The sequence below is a fragment of the Apteryx rowi genome, unplaced genomic scaffold (assembly GCF_003343035.1).
Source record: "Apteryx rowi isolate R43461 unplaced genomic scaffold, aptRow1 scaffold_205, whole genome shotgun sequence".
In the NCBI taxonomy this organism is placed as follows: Eukaryota; Metazoa; Chordata; class Aves; order Apterygiformes; family Apterygidae; genus Apteryx; species Apteryx rowi.
Genome location: NW_020448364.1, coordinates 1,193,933 through 1,216,740, shown reverse-complemented (window position 1 = coordinate 1,216,740; position 22,808 = coordinate 1,193,933). Strand labels below are relative to the sequence as shown.

The 22,808-nt window shown below is 43.7% G+C and overlaps 1 protein-coding gene across 1 annotated transcript in view; it reads left to right on the top strand.

The window, feature by feature from the left end:
- PKHD1 (PKHD1, fibrocystin/polyductin) overlaps window positions 1-22,808 on the top strand; it is a 269,755-nt gene that overhangs the window by 76,538 nt on the left and 170,409 nt on the right. The window contains exon 35 of the mRNA XM_026063949.1: window positions 13,040-13,190. Coding sequence (XP_025919734.1) covers window positions 13,040-13,190 — 151 coding nt within the window. The remainder of the gene's footprint in view (window positions 1-13,039; window positions 13,191-22,808) is intronic.

Here is a 22,808-nt window from a genome sequence, read left to right as displayed (position 1 = left end):
AGGATTGAAAGGGCAGTGCAGGCTTCCCCAATACTACTCTTCAGCCTTGATCTCAGACGTCTGCCAGCGGGACTGCTGCTGGCTGTCGCTCAGCCCTGCAGGAGCAGGAAGGTCTCACTGGCAGTGGGAAGTCCCAAGTCCTGCACCCTTATAAGTGAGGAGCAATGATGCAACTTTAGAAAATTGGCAGTGCTAAGTAGTTGTTCAAGTCCCTTCTCATGTCCACACCGGGCTATTGCCTGTGCTCTCTCCTTGCAAACCTGGGCTTCGAGACAGACCCAGTCTGAGCACTCTCTAAGGGGAACTGGGTCTGCCTGGCCAAGTGCAGATGCCCTGAACGCAGCCTGTCTGAGGAGCGTGGCGGATGCTCTGAGCTAAAAGTCAGGCAGGCTCACCACCAGAGGCGTCCCACCTGCTCTTATCCCTGCAATTCAGAGACAGCTTTAAGGGCCAGATTCTGATCTGCTGTCTTGCATTTGCCATGCAAACACTATACCCTTTAGGTGAAGTTCATAGGGGTGTTTTTGGTGGTGCTCAGTAGCTGGATGGCAGATTCTGGCTCCACATGCTGAAGGGGATTGTTCTTATAAAAGCATGCCAAAACGGTTAGATCTCTTACCTCTTTTAGGACTTCTGACAGATAAACAGAAGATTTTAGTAACTTCCCTAYCTCTACAGATGGCACTGCACTGGAGCAGGGGTGCAGATTTCAGAGAGTAATAACTTAGCACTGTTGATCTGCATTAGACCCTAGYCTGAGATAGATGGTGCCATCCAGGTCCTCCCACTGAAACCTGGAATCTACTTTAAAAATACATTTTAAACAGGTGGAAATAAACAGGCAAAATGTTTTGATGAAGCTGTTGCAGTGATTCAGCAGAAACCAAACATGGTGCAGTCATCCATGCATTTTCCTTGCAAGATAATAGAGCAATGTTCTCCTGCTAACCAGTTATCAGCAAGCACCTCAGTTTTCCATTCAGCAAAACAGGGGTTGCAACTCATAATTCTCCTAGTAGGTTTTTCTTTCCATCAGGTTTTGGGGGGTCTGTGGATGGAAGGTGCTACRGCTGGGCAAAGTACCATCCTATTTGTTTGAGAAAGAGAGGATATACAGGAGACAGGACAATAGTCACACCTGTAAATCCTCATATCTTTCAGTTAGGTGCTGCATAAAATGTTCCCAGTGGTAATAGATGCTTCAGTGGAACAATACTGTGACTATAATGAAGTACTGTTCAGAGGGGTGCCTGAACCCCTTAACGCGATAGTACAAAAWTATCATGATAGAAGAATAGGAGGACGATGTTGAGTTAGTCACTTATGGCCCTGYGGCTCTGGCTGGAGGGACATGGATGTGCATGTGACAGTATTGGGTTTTTGTCCTCGGGTTGTGTGGTTTTGCTGTTTGCTTTACCTTCTGCACAGGACATACCAGGTCATAGCCTTCATGTAGCACTTTTCATTGTCAAAGCACTTTTCAGTCTTAGCCTGGTAAATCACTGCAACATCATTGCAAATTAGGTTTGCAGAGGAAAGAGATGTGCCTCAGTTCACTTGTGTTACCTGTGTCCCCATAGGAGCCGTGTGAAAGTCAAGGGCTGGCAAGTCCTGGATCCACACCAGTGCTCCAACCTCCCATCCACCTTTTTTCCTTGCAGCTGTTTTGGGTCTGCATGATTCAAAAAAAGCCCTGTCATCAGCAGGTCTCCACCAACACTGCTGGGGTGAATTAAACTCATGGCCCACCTGTTTACTGTAGAGCTCATTCAGAAATCCTCCTTGCTGTAGACACATAATTTGATGTGTTTTCTTGCAGGTGGCTGGAAGGTGCTTAAGTTAATATTTGTATTTGCAGTATTTGCTCTCAGGTTAGTCGGGATCATTCAGCTGTGCGATAGTGTTTGCATAGTACATACTGCAAAGTCCGGCACAGCCACCAGGCTTGRGTTATTCCACTTGTGTAAACAACTTGATCTTGCAATTTGCTCATTACCATTAAATTGCTGTTGTTAGTTTGTCTCAGAAGCCTTCATCCTTTGAGCAATCACTGATTTAAAGCAATGTGTAAACTCCATGTGTCCTTTAACTGCGCTCTGGAAAGGGAAAATCAGTTAAGTTGTATCTAAACTGGAAGATCACACTGAATTGCTTGATGTGWTTATATGTACAGCATTTTCATGTGAGTGAGGTTTGTGATTAAAACAATGCACTGAGGAAGTTTTCATGGAAATAAACTGTCTCTGAATATTAGGCCATAAATGAATATTAGGAAAATTCTTGTGAATTAGCAATCAGTTACTTAAGGGTAAATTGTCTCCTGTGAAACAGAGCTCCTCTATCGCTTTCTGTAAGATGCTGAACTAAGGCACCAAAAGATAAGATCCCATTTTTTTGAAGCAAGTGGGAATTTTCCTGTTCATTTCACCAGGGACAGCATGTTCCATCAGCTGTGCATCCTCACTAAAAGTATGGAAGAGTCTAACATGACTGYCTCTACTGTTGTATCTTGTCTCTAATTCAGTGACTTCCAAAACATTTTCCAGTATGAGCCCATCTGGTCCTGACGTTCCTACCCAGGCTTGGGCACTCCCCACCTCTTCTCACAAGTCTCAGCATTTTTCTCTGGTAGCTGGCTGAGACGTCTGGGCACCAAAGGTTGACTCTGTGTTGGCCCTTTGGTCCTCTTCTCTTCCAGCATAGCCCAGATACCCTTTCCTTTTCCAGCAGCCATAGGGAGATTTTGCTATAATAGGAAAACTGTCCCCTGCTGCAAAGTGTTTCCTCTGCTTCCAGGGTGATTTCCTTCTATCTGAAATTGAGATTTCTCATTCTAAGATCAACCTCCCAACATAACCCTCAAAAGACCCTAAGAGACCTGAGGACGATACTTTGGGAATCACAGGAGTATGGTAAATAGACCTGGACCTTCCAATGACTCTCGTGGTTTGTTTCATTGTGGTGTGCCTTAATACTGCTCATATCCCACCATTTCTTGATAACCTACCTGTATTCAGGTGAGCTTTGTTGCCTGGCTGGCCATATAGAAAGTTGACTCGCTCTATATCTAGGACATACACGCTGCTCTACAGCRATGTCTTTTCAGTGCCCTCCCTGTGAAAGCACCATTAGATCAAACTAATATTCCGTGTCCTTAATTAAATACCTCTGGTGCAAAGAGCCTTACCTTCTGTGCTTGGAAATTGCAGTGATTACTCCCCTGCTGGAAAAGCCTTTTCTTGGTGGTTGTTTTTTGAGTGATTTTGCTGGGGTTATTTTAAACAGGAATTAAGTTCTTTCTCATGCCATTGTCCAGTTGCAAATTGGCCTGAGACTGACTTGTGCCATGGGCTCTGACCTCCGAAACTGCCCACTCATTATTTTTCCAAACTAATCAGCTAGTCGAACTATTTACAGTTGGCTTTTGGGTCTTCTTACTGCTTTTGCGGCTGCCCCTGTCTCAGTAATTAATGACAGCGTGGCTTGTTTATGGTCTTGAGTTACTAATGCTGTTGGCTGCAAATGTATTTTTACCTTTGGGACGTGCCAGTTTCCTGGTTCTAGTCCCACCTCACTGGCCCAGGTCAATTTTTTGTGTGTAAACAGATTTATCCTGTAATAGTTGGAGAGAGACTAGGGTCATTCATCAGTCCCATAGAGAACATGGCCAGCCAGATTCTTCCCTTCTTGTGCTTGTGCAACTCAGCAGAAGTCAGAAAGATTCCTGCAGGACAGTCAAAATTAAAAAAAAAAAATCTTGATTTTTAATTCAGGGTACAAGGAGTGAGACAGACAGTCTCAGCTAGCAGCCCTGATCCATGTTGTGTCAACACTTCTGGGAATCATTATTGAAGGAACTACTATGTGGTGGTAGGAGGTAGGACTCTTGAGGTAGGATAACACCACCTACATTTTAGAGTTGGAGATCTGAGGTAGAGAGAAGTTAGGCAGCAATAGATGATGCAGGTAATCATAAAAATATCATGTCATAGCCTTGGAAAAAGGTTGTTGGATCATGGTCCAGGCCTGTTCTATCACAGGAAATCATGCCAAGTGTACTAATTCATAAAGGAATGAGCTCTATCTTAAATCCAGTTTGGTTTCCTACTGCATCTGGAAAATTCCTATAGATTCTCACTGCCCTGATAGTCAGAAGTATTCTGATAATTTCCAACCTTCATTGATTAATAGGTACAATACTATTCCCATTCTGCTTGAAAATAATGTTGTCTTTTCACACAAATGATTCATTTTTTCCCCATTGTATAGTTCTCTAGATATCTTTCCTTCTCTCTGGTCTTTAATTTATGTATGGCTACTTTCTTAGCATGCACAGTCACCTGTGACTTGACTGCAATCATTCCCACAGTTTTAAGTATCATTTTCTTCTTGAGTTATTGGAAGAAGATGGTCCCATTCTCTCCCTATCTTTGCTTCCCAGTTTGGTTGCCATTGTCTGCTCATATGGGTTAACCACAGGTGGTCTCCGCCATGTCATGTGTTGGAGGTTGAACTTCCATTCATGCCTCTGATTTGTTAGTAAAATTCTTCACTACTTTGTCGAGGCAGTTAGTGCCAACGTCCTCTTTAGGATGGAAGTAGACTATCCATTGCAAGCTTCTCTGGAAGTTCTCCTTTCCTTTCCTTCCAGTTCCTCAGCTCCAGCCTATTTCCTTGGAAATGCCTTGTACAATGGCAAAGCTGAAGGACTGTAATGAAGTGCATGTGAATGAAATTCCTTTAATAGATTGCTGATCATATTGAAAGATCTACTAGATGGTTTAGGCTTTCTTGTTTCCAGAGAAACTCAATACAGGCTACTTCAGCTAATGTGTGGTGGCAGCTTCTCTGAAATCCTTCTCTGGGCAAAAGAGACCCCACAGAAATTYGTAATGGCTAATCTCAGCCCTGTTTGCTTTTTCTTAGTGAAAATGGGCCTTTTTGGAAGGGGAAATCACCTAGTGTAGAGAATGGATGGTTCACAGCTTGCAGGTCTGCAGCTCTTCTCTGTCCTTTTTTTTTTTTTTTTTTGAACTGCTGTAATGAGCATTATATGGCACTCCTATCTTGGGAATCTTTGGAGGAGCTTTGGGAACATCTGCATTCATTATTAGTTAAGAGCAGCTTTGATATGGCCATTCTTTGATTTCATAGCACAGTTGACTAAATTATACTAATTTGTAGGAGCTTTCTCTTTCTCTCACTGAGTGTCTGAATACATGTGTGTACACCGAAAGGTGTTGCACTGCATTGTTGGTAAAGATAGTGCTTGTTTTGTTGTCTGTACTGGTTTTGTAAAATGGAAGATATTTACTCTCCTCCTCGGGAAGTCCCTGTCCCTCTTTCCCATGATGCTGTTATGTATGCATTCATTCTGTTTTTTTAGAGACTCCTTGTATGCTGTCAGGAATGAAAGCAAGACTGAAAAATTCCTTTTCTTCCTTTTGATTCTTATCCAACAAAGGACACTTCCTGTGTTCTTGGCATGATGTACTACACACAGGAGTCTGCTCTTATAAGAGCAGGATGAAGGACTGTCCTATGAACACTTGTGTCAGGTACATGGGCTGTGCAGAGGAGGACCTATCCATGACACTTGAAATTTTGTGACTTTACAGTTGTGATGAGTGTTTCTCAGTTAATTTGGCACAGGTGCATCTTGGGTTAGAGGTGCTAAAATCAAGAGTGGCAGGGGATTGTGCCAAGAGACAGATTCAGCTCATCTGGGCACTAGGCACCACCTTGTACACTAACCCCACTAACTGTAGAAAATAACATGATTTTGTGTCTTTTTCAACTATGTGTAAAAGGGAGGAGCCCACACCAATTTGTCTTTTCTAATTATGGATGTTCTACCCACCTTTCTAATTGCTCCTTCATTAGGAAGTAGCTTGTTGTTTCTTTTTTCCCTGGAAGGTAAAAATAATCAACTTTTGTTTGTTCCTGTAATTTTTTTTATTTTTTTTGCGCTCGAGGAGATAATTATTTCTATTGTTGCATGAAGATGGTGGCCAATACAGGAGGAATAATTAGAGCAGATGGCTGAAAATACTTCCCTTGTAAAAGATATCCAGGGTAATAAAATACCTCCCCTCCTCCTTTGTTTCCTCCAAATATATATTTTTTCTTCCCTCCTCCTTTGTTTCCTCCAAATATATATTTTTTCTTCCTTCAGGTGGAAGGGAGTTGGGTGGGGGTATAAATCTTTTCCTGATGTATTAAACTGAGGAGCTGTCACGAGTTCACAGCCCGGAAAGTGAGCTCCGTGTATCCATCACTGAAATTAAAGTGTTTTCGAACGTGGCGTGGAGTCCCGGGTCTACGGCACGGGGAAATACACGCCGCGCTCCATCACTTAAAATGTTAACCTTGTCTCTCTGCGGTGACGGCGAGCAGCGACGCTTGCTCCCCGTGCTTGCTGGTTAAATGGCAATCTGTCAGCGGCAGGGAGAAGGCTACCCCGTGCGCGCCAGTCGCTCCGTGGCGCTCAAAACCTTCGCTCGCCCACCACCGCGCGAGCCGGGAGGGGTAACGACAGCGTTACTTAAAGCTGCGCTTTCCTCCTGCTGGGGATCGTAGGAGGAGACAGGGACAGCAGTCTCCTAGCCAGGAAAGCAGGGTGGCGARATGATTATTGCGGTGCAGGAGCAGCGTTGTGCTTTGCACCTTGGCAGATACAACCGGAGGAGGAATAAGGCTGGCTGCTGCTGGTGGTGAACGGGGACACCTGGCTGCCTTCAGATTTCACTCCACGGCCGCATCTTGGAGAGCCCGGAGCTGAAACCCGCAGCCTGGAGAAAGAGACAGGGTTGAGCATAGCGGCGAGCAAAGTCCTTGCTTGTCAACTCCACCATTATTTCTTGGTTTGAAATTTTTGTCTTTTTTTGTGATCAGCAGATGAAGGCTGTTGTCTTTGTGTCTTTAATGGCTGTTAGTGTCCTTCTATTGGGACTTTACTCTTAAAACAAAATAAACAACAAAAAAACCCCACCTAACCAAACAAATTAGAACATCATCACAAAGTATATGAGATCGAATGAGCTATACTGTGTCTAAATAAGAGTTTCTCAACCCTTTAAAACCCAAAGATTACTTTGAATTTCATGTGGGGGAATAAAAAAAGTCCCCAGATAAATGTGTTATGATAACAGGATGATTTTTATTTACGAAACTTAGACCAAAAATTGAAGAGTTGGTCATAGAGGATTTATAATCCTGTCCCTTTTTGGCTTGTTTGCCAGCCTGTGTTGGTGTGCAAGTGTATTACTGTTATTTATTCAGTCATTGCAGTTGCTGCTGCTGTATCTGGGCCCTGCTAGTCACAGACACAAGCTGAGAAACCGGCACCAAGAGATCGTTTCCCTAACGGCTGACACACAGGCAACCCCAGGCTGCCTGACAATGGCAACAGCTTAAAACATAAAACGGAAAGAAATCTGCCTGAAAATGGAAAAAGAAGGTGCAGGAGGGAGGCAGCGGATACTCTGCTGCATTGCAAGGGGCTTGTGCGTCTTTCATTGTATGCTGTTAAAATATTATTTTATCCGTTTCATCCATGGTTTTGGAGCTCGAATGGGGAGCTGATTCACCTGCTTTGTACACAAGGTATGGGCTTGAAATGGCTTGCATGCATCACGGAGCAAGCRGGGCCGGAGGCGGGAAGAGGTTGCAGGGCCCTGCTCACCATGTTTTTTGTGTCAGCTCCCTTCCCAGATCCTAGTGCTCTTTGGTACCACCAGAAGTACAACTGACTCCTTAAGGATTCCTGGTGCTTGTGATTTTCCACCCATTTGGGTTTCTGCTCTTACTTTGCATGCTTGGTTCCCACCTGAGCTAGTATCAGCTCTTGTATTGGATTTGAAATGCTCRAGTAGGTTTTCTATGGATGTGTGACATGAGGGCACATCCTGCAAGTGCTTTGGTGTCCTGCAAGCGTTCAGTTCATTATATATATATCTCTCTGTCTTTGGGGAAAGCACCTGATGCATGTCTTGCTTCTATCTAGCTACTAATTTTCACGAATCTTATAATAACACTGCATCTTTGAGGTTTCACCCCCCCCGTCAAATCTAATTGAAGCTGGCCAGGTTCAAGGGCACTGGCAGAGAGACAGATGGATGCGGAGATGTTATGGTCTCATAAGGCCCATTTCCTCCAAATCGTCTTTCCAGCGATTTGCTAGGGTATACGCACGCACACTTAATTTGGGTGTGAAACTCGTTCTCAGCTGCTTTTCCCAGTATCTCCTATACTTGAATGTCTTCAGTAGAAATTGTAACCGCTGACCCTCAGCCTAAATTAATTTAAACTTCTAGTTATCTAGAGTTGGGAAGTGGCATGGAGCCTGGAACTTGGACACAGCCCTCATCATTAACTAAGGACTTCTTTTCACCCCAAAATAAATATTTACCTCTAAAAGCACAGCAAGAGCTGCGCACAGTTCCTCTACCCCTGTGCACTCAGCTACGGTTTCACTCAGGTTGGTCTCTATGCCTGATTTACGGCCCTTTGGGGGGGCTTCCACTTCTGACATGCAGTATTGGCATTGCTGTAGCACAAAGACAGCAGCAGAGAGGGAAGCCGTAACTGAGGAACTGGCACAGAAATGAGGAAATGGTTTTCAGCAGCGTACTTTACAACCTCCATCTTTCTTCCCCTTCTGCAGTTGGCAGAGGGCCATGCAGACCAGAATGGAGACCTGGTTGTTTTCAGATTAGGATTTGCCTAGACCACCTCTGCGTGTGCAAAAGAGGGGTCCGAGGAAATGCTTGTCAGCACTCCCATGCTAGCTCGGGAGCGCGAGGCTCCCACCTTGCTGCAGCCAACACAGCCAGCTAGCTCCAGCCTCATCATTCAGCGCTCATTTTGCGCCAATTCCTATTTGCCCCTGTCCTGACTTTCAAGCTCCCTGTCATTTGCTGTGCCCCAGCTCCTAGGGGAGCAGTCCCGTGCTAAAGCTCATAAAAGCGCAGAAGGAAAACTTCCAGCCACTGCCAGCCCCAGACACGTGGCTTTCCCCGGCTCTGCGGGTTCCTCGCAGTTCATTCAACAAGCACGCACGGGAAAGGCGCTCAGGCATGACCCTGGCGCTTGCAGCTGCTGCTGCTCCTCAGCGTTGCTAAGAAGTGTTTAAATAACACCATAGGGCAAATGCTGGGTGCCAAGCAGGAGGGAAAAAAAAAAGAAAGAGTCTTGCTTCTTTGAATAATCAAATGGGGAGGGGAATGTTCTTGTTTCAGCTGGCTGTGGGCAGAAGGAAAAGGTCTGGAGTCTCTGCATGATGGCGATGTTTGCAACATGTCCATGCAACCCTTCAAGGGAGAAGGCGACTGCCTCACTGTTTATTTGGAGGAGTTCCAAATGAGTCAGTCTGTCCCAGCAGCCGTGAGAGGGTCCTCAGCCTGCATGGAGCAGAGCATAGAGACAGTAGTGTCTGGAGGGTCAAGTGACCTGGGTTATGGCCTGTCCCATGTTGGCTGCAGAGCAGCTAGAGAAGACAGGACATGATAACCGAGGAGGTTCCCCAAGATCACATGGCAGGACACTAGCAGGGCCAGGAGAGAGCTGGGTTTTCTAGAGGTTTGAGTGTGTCACCCACCCTGGTAGACACGGGATGTGCATTTAGTTTGTGTGTGCTAGTCTATGTCATTTTACCATGGGCTGCTGAGCAGGAGCAGGACATCAACTTCATCACCATTCAGCCAAGGGTTTAACAAGCCCATTATAATTGCAGGTAGCGCTGTGCTGTTCCTCAAGAAAAGAGGCGACTCATACAGGATTCACGAGGTCCAGGCAAACTGTACTTGTGGTGTAGGGCAGGTAGCCTTTGCATTAGCTTTGCACTAGATTACACTTTTTTTTTTTTTTTTTTAAGATCCTTTAGAGATGCTCTTCCTTCTTATGGTCTGCTGTCTTCTCCTGAGTCATTTCTGACTTCCTAGGCTTGCAAGGAGGCTGCCCACTCAGGAGTGCCAGTCTGGGTATGCCACTTAGGAAAAGGGCATAGGGCTGGAAAAGAAGATCACCGGATAAAATCTTGTGCTATCTCAGTTTATATATTCCGCTCCATCAGTCTGATGTCTTTCCTCAATTACTAAGGAACAGCTTTCCCTYTGGTCCCGTATACTTTCTTCTATGCTGTGGTAACTTAAAGTGCATTCCTTGAGCAAAACCCCTTTTCTCCCTTCAGGCCAATGCGTTCTTTAGACCTATTCTTGCCATGATGGTACAAGGATGGCACAAGTGGTTATAAATTGCTCTTTGTCCCATGCTATTAGTTGATGTTCATTTGTTTACTTGTAAAAAAAACAAAAACAAAAACAAATCAGAAATCATTTGAAAGATGCACACTGCACAAGGTGGTGCAGGTGGCATCAGACTAAACCAGGCATCTTCTCACTGGAAACCTTCCTTTTCTTCCCCAGGCTAAGAATCCAATTGATATGACATTTATTTTCTTCATTGTGACTTGCAGGCTTGAGGTGGGTCCTCTGGAATTGTCCTGGGAAACAAAAAATGATATAAAAAGCACCACACTCTCTGAAGGGAAGAGTAATCCTTTGATTATGGACTGGGTGCCACCACAGAGAGCTTTCATGACCTTGGCCAAATCGTTTTATCCCTCTATGTGATCATTCTTAGACACTAAACTTTTTTATTGAGTAATAAAAATTAGTTTCTTCATCTTTGTTTAGGTTGATAAGGTAGGGACTGCCTCTTACTGTGGACATATGTGTCATCTAAATAATGGAGCATTTGATTCCAGCAAATTTATATCTTTTCTGAGTTACAGTACTAAGTTAATAATTCTTAATTTCTCAGAGGGTTTCAACCATTCTCTAGTGCCTTGAGATCATTTGCTCATACAAGCTGTTGGTTTTACGCCAGATGGTATTGCTCTCTGTAACTGGTAGAACTGGGTCGGTGCACAATCTTCTAAGGGGTGACAACAGAAGCCTAGTAAAAATAACTTAAATATTGATGTTCTATRGAGAGAGCCTTAAACAAATAGCTTGGGTGATTTCTAGTTAGAACAGGGAGTTGTCTTAATAAAAGTCAAATTCAGAAGAGGAGTTTATTTTTCTTAACTTTTTAAGMCTTAATTTTGTAAGACTTCTACCTGACAATTTTCTAAGTTTTTGGTGCTAACAAGAAGAACAGCCTATAATATTCTTTATTATCCTTGTTTTCCCATTAGAATTAATTGGGGGCCTCCTATTGGGCCTTAGATGAAGCCAGTTAAAAAACCTTCTTAGAGAAATGTTCTGCTGAATCCGACCATTTCACAACAACTGCATCATCCAGTGCTGTCCTAGCAGCATAACAGARACTGACTAAGGTTGTGCCAGGAACTTAGAGAATTTGCAATTTTGTGCTGTGATTGGCTTCCTAGCAGTATATTGGAGAAATGCGCGCTTTGGCAAGAACGATGCCCTCTTCTATCCCCTGCTCTGACAGTAGATCTTTTTCAGTGGACCTATTGCATATAATCTGTGCATACTGCATATAACCATATAACCTAGTTCAGAGCGTTACCAGTGAAGGGTAATCCACAGCCTCTCTAGGAAGATATTGTTTCAAGATATCTATCCTTTCAGCTAGTAAGTTTGTCCTAAATTGCCTTTTTTTTTCTTTTTTTTTTTTTTAAAGCTGGTACTTGTCCTATTATACTTTGCAGCCCTGGGGGGGGAAAAAAAAAAAAAGAGCTGTTTATTGTTCTCTCTGTAACAGTTGTGTACAGATGTGAAGGCTTATCTGACTCCCTCTGACGTCAGGGACTTAGCTCCCCAGATGTTTTCGCTGCATGCATGTTAATTCAGTCCCAGGCTTCATTCTAGATTGAACCAAGTAATTCCTTTTGCAGGGCAGTTACCGAATGGAGGAGAGAAAATACCAGGATCCATACCTTGCAGACAGGATGGACATAAGCCAGTTGTATCTTTTAGCCTGGGGACCAACATTCATTCCCTGGTGCAAATAATTAAGACAGTAGCCACCATGTAATATTTATCAGAGTTCTTGTTTTTCAAATTGCAGCTCTCCAAGGCTCTAGGTGCTGTGACAAGTGCTATATAAAACATCAGGCACATAAAACCAACATTGACAATAGCACATGTGAAAAAAGTATCTATTGCAACGCCACCAATGTTGWTTCGCCTTAACTGCAGCTCCCAAGTAAAAGCTTTAATGAGCATGATGTGCTCTGATCGAAAATGAAGTAACTGTATTTTTCTTTTATATGGAGGTTATTCCTTTCCAGTGCTGTTTTTTAGTTTTCCTCCCAGATCAGCTGGGGCTGTTCTTGCTAGTTCATATGTGATTCCACAAGAATATTTTATGAATGCATATGTCCACAGTGGTGCGTGCATCTCCGCACGCAAATAAACACACATTCCTCAAGGAATCAGTCAAACCTTCACTGCAAAATGCATGCTTAAAATTCAGAGGTGAGGAGGAACCATGACTGGTAACAGGCAAGTATCATTTTGCCATTGCTCGTCATGAGCCAGGCTATTGTCTGCTGTTTTGAAGTTAATCAGTGCTATGCTTCATTGGGAACTGATGTGGGAGCCATCAAAGTAGGGGCGCTAATAATCCTGGATAAACTGAGAGAAGATAAAAAGTATTTGAAAGGAGGAATGTCTATAAATGACAATRAGTGGCAGGAGAGCCTTTGAAAAAGTCCGTAAAACAAAATATTGCTCATCTAGCAGGATATTTTAATTCAAAATTCTTTGGGCTGTTTTTTATGAATTTACCAGGACTTAATGTGCAGTTCTGCTTTTGGGGGGGCAGAGCAAACCCCTTGTTACCCTGAGAGGAGCAGCACAAGGTGCAACCCCCAAATCGTGAGAGGTATTTCCGAAGGCCAAGAACCTCGCTACCTCAAACACCCTCCACCTCTCCGCCTTGCGCCAGGTCCCGCCGGGAAAGCAGCCGGTGCCGTGCGGGTCTCCTCCGCTGCGGCATTTGCTGCAAGCTTGCTTCCTGCAGGGTGGGAAAGGGTAAGATTTGAACCTCTCCGGGTCTTTTTTTCCAGCTTCCCCTCCAGTTTTGTGGCCGGTGGGCCGAGGACTGCAGCTGGCCTGCTGGCCACCAGCCGCGAGATGGCGATAACGTCACGATAGAAGGAGGACGGACCCTGCTGCTGGGGACCACCACCACCAACCTCAACCTGCTGCATCTCAAAGGTCTGGAGAAGGGGGTTTCGGGGCTCTTATTCCTCCCAGGCCTGGAGTTTGTCATTGCCACGATCTGCCCTTGCCCCTGCTCCTGCACTGAAGGCGACACCTGGCCAGGCTGAGTCTGCCTTCATTAGATACGGCAGGATGGCGATGGGGGAAGGGGGAAGCATTTAATTATTATGTATGCGGAAGGCATCGTTTATGCTGTTTTGAGGCATAATGACAATACGAGCGGGAAGGCTTTTTTTAAATTTATTTATTTTCCCCAGCTACTGAAAGCACTGCTATCCTGAGTGGTGTTCAGCGATAATGGCAGTGCTGATAACAATAATCAACACTGTTTTCTTTGGCATCTTTGAGGCAAGCGTATTGCAAAAGCCTTTACAAAATTAATGATGCTACAGAATTACAGGCCACAGCTACAGAATGTAATAAATAATCCAAGATCCTGGAGCAGGGCTGGTGGAGAGTAAATAACCGAGCGCAGCTACGGGCGGAACGTGGGTTTGCAGGGTTCGCGTGCCCTGGGGTAGACTCAGCATCAGAGTCAGAAAGTGCCGCTCTGTGGGTGTCAAAGTAAAAATTAGAAWAACTTGCTATTCAGTGCCAGAAGAGGTCTTCCCTGGAAATTATGCCCTGATTGTGCAAACTGTTGTGCCTGTGCTCCATGTTAAGCGCAYGAGTTGCTCTGGTGAATTTACTTGCTTGAAGTTAAGCCTCTGTGTAAGTTTCTTCTGGATCGGAGCTTAAAAAGTTAAAAAACAATTTTGTATTGATTTAAGGACTTAGACCTTCCTTACGGTCAAAAGTGATTTTATGTTAAAATGGCATGAAAGGTAACAGGTTTTCATTGAGAGAGATAATGAGGAAAAGCATGCATTTGATAATTATATTTTAATAGAGCTATGAATGATCAGTCTATAAAGATAAAACTTTGAAAGTTTACCCATATTGTGCAAATATTTCCACCAAACTTTGAATTTGGTCAGTCTAGGTTCAGAGCTTTTCAAAACTGCTACACTGGGCAACATTCTCAACTTAAAAAAATCAAATAAGTATTTAAGATTTAAAAAAAAAGAAAAATTTTAGTCTGATTTTCTTCCCTGTCTCCCACACTTGAAAATTCTAGATCTGGGTGATGCAAGATCCTTCCAAAGCCCAGTGTGATTATTGCATATAGTGGATGAGATAGGTCAGAGCTCCAAACTTCTGAGACTTTTGGCTGCCGATCTGGATGAGGATCTGGGGGCTCAGCCTCTGTCTTTGCGAAGAAGTAGGGCRCACTATTGTAGCAAAAGCGCTTTGGGCCAACTCAAAAGCACATTTGATCTATGAGTGAAGACTCAGGAAGGGAATAGAGGTCTTGTTGAATTTAATGAAGTCTGAAGCAGTATCTTTATGCCTTYAGCTCATCTGACATTCAAATCATTTCTCCTCTTTATCACATTTTCCAAGAAGCTTGTTTTACAGTGTAGATTCAGTTATTAAAGCAGCATTACAATATTCTAGATGCTATTATTTTCAGCATAGCTACATACGAAATATAGGTGGTTCCATTTTAGAAGTAGAAACCTACAGGGTAATTATTTATCTGAGCTGACTCTTTCCTGGAGTTTTCTTGTTGCATCCACCCCCACTAACATGAGTGCTGCTAGCTGTTTTGCCTTGGCCTGATTTGGAGCCAAGACATGCTGAGGTCTACTCTGTTTTGAGAGTGGGTGGGATTCATCCTCCCTAACCTTACCTTTCTTTAAGTTATCTAGCCCAGGGGAGTTGTTCAGGCTCCTGTATTGATAGAAAGAAACACACACCACCAAAGACCTGTTCATCTGAAGTATTATAGATACCAATCTTAAGATGAATCACAGTTAGGTGATCCCCTTAGAATAGCAACTACTGAGTCTGTGAACGCATCAAGTAATTGCCAGGTTTCCCCAGCTGCAAGATGGGCATGACGATAAACCCTAACCTGCAGGCGGGTGTAGCTACGTGCTTYGACTGAAGAATAAGATGAAGTGTTTTTCTTAGTCGGGGCCAGAGAATGGGATTAAACTGTAGTTCTTTTCGCTTTGGCTTTACTGGTTCAGGATCGGGCTGTCCATGCACTCACAAGCTGAAGATATAACAAACATTACAGATGGAAAAAAACTGTGAGGCCACTGAGTCTGCTCCTCTGCTGTTGTACCCTATTCGCCTTTTCCTGGTGCTGTACCCAGCAAACCCAACACACTTTTATGGGCTCATTTCTCAAAATTCTCTGTTCTTAAGACACCATGAGGATTCTGAACACCAGCTCTGAGGGCTGCTCCTGTCCTCTTGATGACTTTAACATTGTAGAAATTGTTTTAAGGTTATTATAACAAGGATGTCACCTACACTTGCATCGTTAAGGTGGCCCTGCTCTGGCTGTGTGTCACGTGGGAAGATGCAGGCTCTAGTAGTGACCAGACTGTCTGGACAGAAGATCTGGAGGCCAAAAGCAATAGTGAAATAGGATTAGGCATCTGAGTCCTACAGGCTGTCTCTGACCACTGTGCCGAAGGCTCAGCAGCTTCTACTTCCCCCTCAATGAGTGAAACGTGAACACTTGGCTATTGGCAGGGGAAAGTTTAATGGCCAGATTGTGAAACTGCTCAGAAGGTACAGATGGGGGGGTGAGAAACAAGACAGAGAGATTGCAGATGTCCCTATAAATTCAGCAGATTGCAACTTATTTTCATGATCGGAGCATCCCAAGTATGTAAATATTTATGATAACCCAGGGCAGACAAAAATTTGCTTTACACAGACTGAAAAAACTACTTGTTCTTGCAGGAATGCCTCAGGGCTCACTTTTGGGGTGACACTGCTGGGGTTGAAGGTCMCAGGTCTGCAACCATCCAATTGCCTTTGCAGTGGCACCCTTGAGGTGGCTGTCCTTGCAGTCATAAGAGAGAAGATTGCTTAGGCCCTTCTCTGGAAAAGCCATGATGTCACTTGTCACAGCCCYGTTTGTCCCCCATGATTTGTAGCCCTTGCTGCATCTTATCCATCCTGCTGGAACCAGCAAAGCCAGTTCCATCGTCAGACTCCATGCTGAACCTTTGAGAAATGTCTAACCCACATCRTCTGTGGTTTCTGCCTCTAAAAACTGATGGTACATACTTAAACTCACCCGGTCTTGACAGTACCACAGGTAATCCAGGCTTTTTCAAACTACCGGATCCCTAGAAAAATTAGACACCTAGAAGATCCCAGAGACACCCATGACGGTGTCAGATCTTAAACCCCTGTCCCAAGAGTGGTGCTTATCCATCAATATTTTGGATCCCTCAGAATCCACGCTCAGATCAGGATGTGGCTAGAAGGGGTCCTACAGATAGACCAGGGGAGGAGATAAACTTGTATATCAATTTTGCTTGACTTTTCTTAGACTTTGATGCTATTAGCAAATAGCATTGAATAGTAGCTGATACACCTGCATAAGTACTTGTCAAATAATAAGTGCCTCAGTCTCTGCTGATAACAACTGGGCTTGAATTGGCTGAAAGAAGGAAAAAGCTTTTCTCTCCGTTTTTCTCTTTCTTGTGTCAGCCAGTCCTTAAACCTGTTTTAGAAACCTTTGTCAGTAGCCACAGTTAAAAACTGTTTGTATTGAGGTGTTTTCTATGCCATTTTGCTGAATCCATTTGGGATGTGCATTGTGATACTTTTTTTCAGGCAGTTTCTAGTTCATATTTTCTTTTTTTAATCAGGCAGAGACATTACAATTAAAATACCGTAAAAGTGATTCTGGCAGTATTGCAATAAGCATGTTTTTTAATTAAAGAAAGAACATGGGATGTACAAATAGTACCAGCTAATGGGAAATTTCATCCAATGTATTTTTTAATTGAGATTTAAAAGGAAGAAAAGTCAGCCCTATTTTTCCCTGTCGCTGTGTGATATTTTCYTACATTGCTACAATGAGGTGTATCAAGTCTGCAATAATTACAGCCACAGAGCCTTAAAGTCACAGCTGTTTTGATGGAAAATGAAAGGAATCCCTTTTTAAAATTTTTAGGGTTTTTTTTTGACATGAGCTCAATATTTTTCAGTAGGGTTCAGCTCTCAGGGCTGGACATTCCCAAAGACATCATTTTAGGGTCCTAAATCTGTAGCAATTAGATGTTTGTTCTTTTTTCTACTTCTTCCCCTAGCTATAAATCCTGGGTTGTGTTTGGGTATGGCGCGCAGGTATCTCTCTCCAGCTCTGTGTAGGACGGGATTACAGCATGTACATTAGATTCCTAGGGCTCTCGCTTGCCAGTGAAATTGATTTTCCGCATCTTCTGCAGCTCTTGGGGCTCCTCTGAGGCTTCCCAGGATGAGCAGATCAGTGGAAGCTAATCCTGGCCGTGATAGCGATGGGAACCACGTGCAGCTCCCGCAGAGACCGGGCTGAAATACGAAGCAGCGCGGTCTCCCTGCTCCACACACTGGCATGGAGCAAGGGAACACACCTGTTTCTGGGAAGCAGATGCTGCTTCTGACCGCGTGACAGAGAGATCTTCTGAGTCTGTCTACGTCTGTTGTAGATACTAATCAGACCCTGATTACTGTACCAGCTTCACGTTGTTAGTACCTCACACATCGTTATGTGGTACAGGAATATTGCTGTTGCTAGTTGTACAGGCTGGAAACAGAGGTCCGCGTCTTAAAAAAGTTTTTAACTGCACATGCCTTCAAAGACATAAGTCTAAATTATGATCCCAGAGGCACAGAGGGAGCATATTTTACAACAAGGGGCTGCATACGAGCTTCGTAAGGTTTGAAGTATTGCATTGAACCCTCTTCCTCTGATGGTTTGAAAGAGCATGCATTATGGTACAGTCTTGTAGAATAGGCTTTCATTAAGACCAAAGTCCAACCCACTGTGCTAGATACTGAGAGACAAACCCTATCTGTAATATTTTTAAATTCAAACACCAAAAGTCACAGAAGAACAAGTAGAGAGGCATAGCAAATGTGCTGGTCTAATGGTTACCCAGGCAAACTCTAGATGAACATGAAGATAACTCTACTCCTTCGACATGCCATGCTCCTTCACCTCCCCTAGTGTCCTCCTCCCTTGATGAGTGTGAAGCAGATAACAGGTGTCCATCCCCTCCAGACTTTAAATAGCCCAAGGACCTATTTTTTCATCAGACTCATTTGCATGATTTTTACCCTGGTGCATTTGTGAGGGTTCCTTGGAAAAAACCCTCCCAATTCCAGAGCAAAATTTCTCTCACTGCTGGAATTCAGATCTTGGGATTTGCTGGCACTGATTAAGAGCAAAGCATCTGCTTTCACCTGCTTCATCCCTGGCATTCACCTCACGTCTCCAAACTGTATAGTTGGGTAGACGTTTGCATCTAGATGATATTCAGTAGGTCCCAGATGACTGACTCTGATACATGCTGTCAAATTGCATCGAGGAGCATCCACACCTCTTACAAAAGCATCAAAGGTGTTAGTAAGTGTCTGGGATGCTGCCTCAGAGATGAAGTAGAAGGACTTCTTTGGAAGAGATGCCTACTGCAGTGTCTTCTGGGCTGCCAATCTGAATTGCCTTTGCTTGGCTCCCATGTTGTAAGGGAAGAGCCCAACCAGCCTCCACGGGTGCACGTGCCATCTGAACAGATGGCTGTGAGTGCAGAGAGCCAGAAAACACAGCCTTGTCAGGCTTGGGAGACGGTTCCTGACTGAGAGTACTCAAGCAGCTGCCTAGCTCGGAGACAGATTAAAACCTCAGTCCAACAAAGTGCTGGAATACAAGCTTAACTTTTAATGTGTTGGTGACTTCCTGGTGGAAATACTCAGGTAGTTAGGTTCATGGCTAGTTTGGGATCTGTACCTGTACAGTACAAGGAGGGTGGAGGAACATATACGGGGGGATAGAGAATGAGTTTTGGACTCTTTTGGTTCATGCAGCCTCTGGGATAGACCCAATATAACAAACTTCTTTCTCCTTTGTATTTTGCTCAGCGGTGGTCCAGCCTGCGATGAGCTTTTATGGCTCATCCGAATATCACGTGAGCATGTCAACAGGGTACAGATCCATGAAATAATCGATTGTTCCTATTTAAGGCGCATAAACTCTATATTCCTCTTTATATCCACAGGAGAATCTTTGTTTTTTTCTGCTAGGAGACCCCACCAGGCACACCCTGGGAGGCAGGGAGCGAGCAATAAGAGGGCTGCCGGCACACTGCAGCCTTGTGCAGGATCAGTTGTTTCATAAAGATGTTCCAGTTCCAGCAGTTGCCTCCTGCTGCTTGCCACTCAGGGATACTTGCCAGCAATATAACTTGTGAGACCGAGCCTGGCTCATGGGGGATTCTGTGGGTTCATCATGTGAAATGCCAAGCGGGAGAAACTGGGAAGAGCAAGCTGAAGGCTGTGGGAATATTAGTTATATATGGCTATAGCGTACCCACAGCACAGCCAGAGCAGATCTTCCTTGCACAGCCAACCTCACAGTGATGGGAGGGACTAGTCCCGTTGAGGAGATGATCTTTCTATCAGCAAATCCTCTTCCACAGACGGGAGGTTTTCTGTTAGTTAAAGGGGTGTGACACAATGATATGCGAGACAATTCTTCTGTTAGTACTCTCCTAACAACTTGTATTATTGATTAAAAAAAGGATCTCCCAAGACTATCCAGCACCTTTCTTGAAGTTTGCTTGCTTTAACGCTTCACTCAGCTTTGAATAAAGAAGTGGAATTAAATCTGGTGACAGCCACTTTTATCCTAGTTCTCTAATGAGCTGTTCATTAGAAAAATTAGACTGTTTCTTAGGATGGACTTATATTGATGGTGAATGCTAAAGTGTTGCCTCAAAAGATAATAATAAAAAACCCCTCAAAGTAAAAGGTGCTCTTTGGAGTGGGGATTTTGCTTCCCTCTGAGTTCAGGAAATCCTTGGAGCGTTCTAAATCACAATCTAAATAATAATGAGAAAAATCAGCATCCCTTTTATGCATTCCAAGAATGTCTACATTAGAAGCATTTTTTTAAAAAAATTGAGGTTTTGAGAAGGGATGTCCCTATGTGAAAGTGTGAGTCAATCTCGGTATCACAGAGGCAAGGAGAAACTTTCCATAGTAATCCTCACAAACCCCAACTCCATGAATGTTTGCTCTTTTTTTTTTTTTTTTTTTCAGAAGTGCATGACGCAGCCTTTTTGCAGAGTAAAGGCTCTGGGTACGTAGGCTGTGTGTCTAACCCAATTTGGCACTCTCTAAGAGCCAGTCAAGGGTTCCTGACAGATTAAAGTAGTAATGCATTATCCTTTCCTTTTGAGCGTTTTCTGCATCATTTCCCAAGGATCTAGGAAGAGAAATGTCTCTTCGCAAAACCAGTTCTACCATTGGCATGCTGGTGCAGTAGTTATTCACACACCTTATTATCAGGTTTGTTTTCTGTAATATTCCCTAGCTTTTTGGTCTGGCTGTTTTTCCGCTCCTCTGGGAAAGATGGAGTTGCCAACAGTTTAGTTTTTCTCTCTTTTCATTCCCTCTTTTTCTTCTTCTTCTTTTTTTTTTTTTTTTTTGGTAAAGACAGATAAAGAAAGATTTCTTTTCCTGGCAGAGAGGTGGAGGCTAATTGCTGGGTTAATTGAGAAGAATGGTGCTTCTGATGTTCTCACAAAGTATCAAATAGCCTCAACATTTTTCTCCGTGCTCTCCCTCACTCCACCTAAAGAGACCCATTGAATAGCACATTACTGTACAGAAGTGATTATGGGTTTAATTGTATTTATTTTGGTTGGTGGGGAGGCCATCATAACAGTAGTTGATTGATTTTTACAAAATCACCCTCAAGGTCATGTGTAGGACTTTGCTTTCCTGTGTAGCCATAACAAACAATTTGAGGGTCACAGCCAAAGGCTCAGTTGAGCAATATTCTTGCTTTCTGCCTTCAGAGAAGGGGTCAAGTGCAATAAAAGAGGGAAGCAAAACTTTTATTTTCTTTTTAAAAAAGGGGAAGACAGTCTTGTAAAGCAGCAGCTGTATATTTATTCTGATCCAATGAAAACAACAGAAATACAAAGAGCTAATGGTTAGAGGGACCCTATATAAATTTTGGGCATAAGTATTTGTAAGTTTGGCTAGAGGTTTTTTTTTTTTTAATACTTGGATTTGTTAAATGACTAAGTGACTACCTGCTAACACTTACTTTTCTCTTCTGTGACGCTGCTTTTTAGCTTTCAGAAGTTGGACTTTTCTGTTTATGCTTTGTTTCTGAAGACCAAATGTCTTTTGACTTTGTTCTGGAAAGAATCCAGAAACTTTGCAAATAGCCGGGGTACGATGACATTATGCTACCACCGTGTATATAGCCTATATATCTGGTTCCTATGCAGGGTGTGTTCCCAGCGCTTCCATACTGGGTCTGGCTGTTGCTTTTAAAGGAAAGCCGAAGCATCACATACAGAAAATTCCTTCTGGTGGAAGACTTCCAAGTCTTCGTGCCATTGCAAAGTGTGCTTAGGGTTGTTAYTGCACTTAGGGATAGAGAAACCCAAGAGCCAGGCAACGACCCCCACTTTGAAGTCCATTTCTCATTCTCCCAGCACATCCAAGTCTTCACATTCAGGGAGGGTAAACCCTGCTTTTGTGTAGGATTTCACTCAGGAAGGGTCAAACCTGCAGCCAAAGCATAGCAGGGTTAGTGCCTGCAAGTCTGATGCTATTGGAACATGTTGGGATTATGGTGTGTTTATAACCAGTGCAGAGCAGATGCCCAGTAATCCACAAGTGATATGGGAAATCTTTGACTCCATAGAGCAAAAATTGTTCCAGACAACTGACATGTAGTTAGCCTACTACTGAGGAACAGGAGAGTTTAAAAAGAAGAAAGGAAACAAAAAAAGCCAGAGATGACTGGTCATAGGTGAGAAGACAATGTTTTTTAGGAGATATATGAAGATGGGCTATTCTGGATATGCCAAAGCTGCCTTGCGCAGAAGAGTGCACAAGGGACAGTGAAGAACTGATGTTAATACCCATCCCAAAAGGATTAACTTTTGCTTATCAAGCTGCATCTGCTTTTTGCAGGAAACATATGAGCAGCCTTCTCCTCACTTGCTGCTAGTTTTGCAGAAGAGGGAAGTGACTGCAGCACTGACGGCAATGCACAGCTCTGATATGGGCTCCAGTGTCCCTCAGCACTGCTCATGGTGGGAGGAGGAATGAAAAGGCATTGCTCCTTTACAAGAGACCCTCCAGAGGCAGGTCAGAAGGAGATAAATCCTAGACCCTGATGGGAAAGAGACCTCTTCCCCTGGCTGTCTTGAGATGCATGGGAAGGCTGCAAACAAAAAAAGACTCTGGAAAGTCTTAAGTGAGAGGTGCCCCCATCCCTGTTATCCCATGGGGAGGAGATATGAGGGTTTGTGGGAGGAGCTTAATATGTATGACCTAACTTGTAGACAAATTGAATATTTTGGATGGCCAAAATATGACTGAAACTTGAGAAATCTTTTGGGGAGCATGTTGGAGGCAGCCAAGATTTATGATTTTTGAGTTGAAAGAGAGGACAACTTTTGCTACCAGCCTTCCTGGTTCAGTGGTGCAGCATGGCAGCAATTAGAATATTCATTAAAAATCATATGAGGA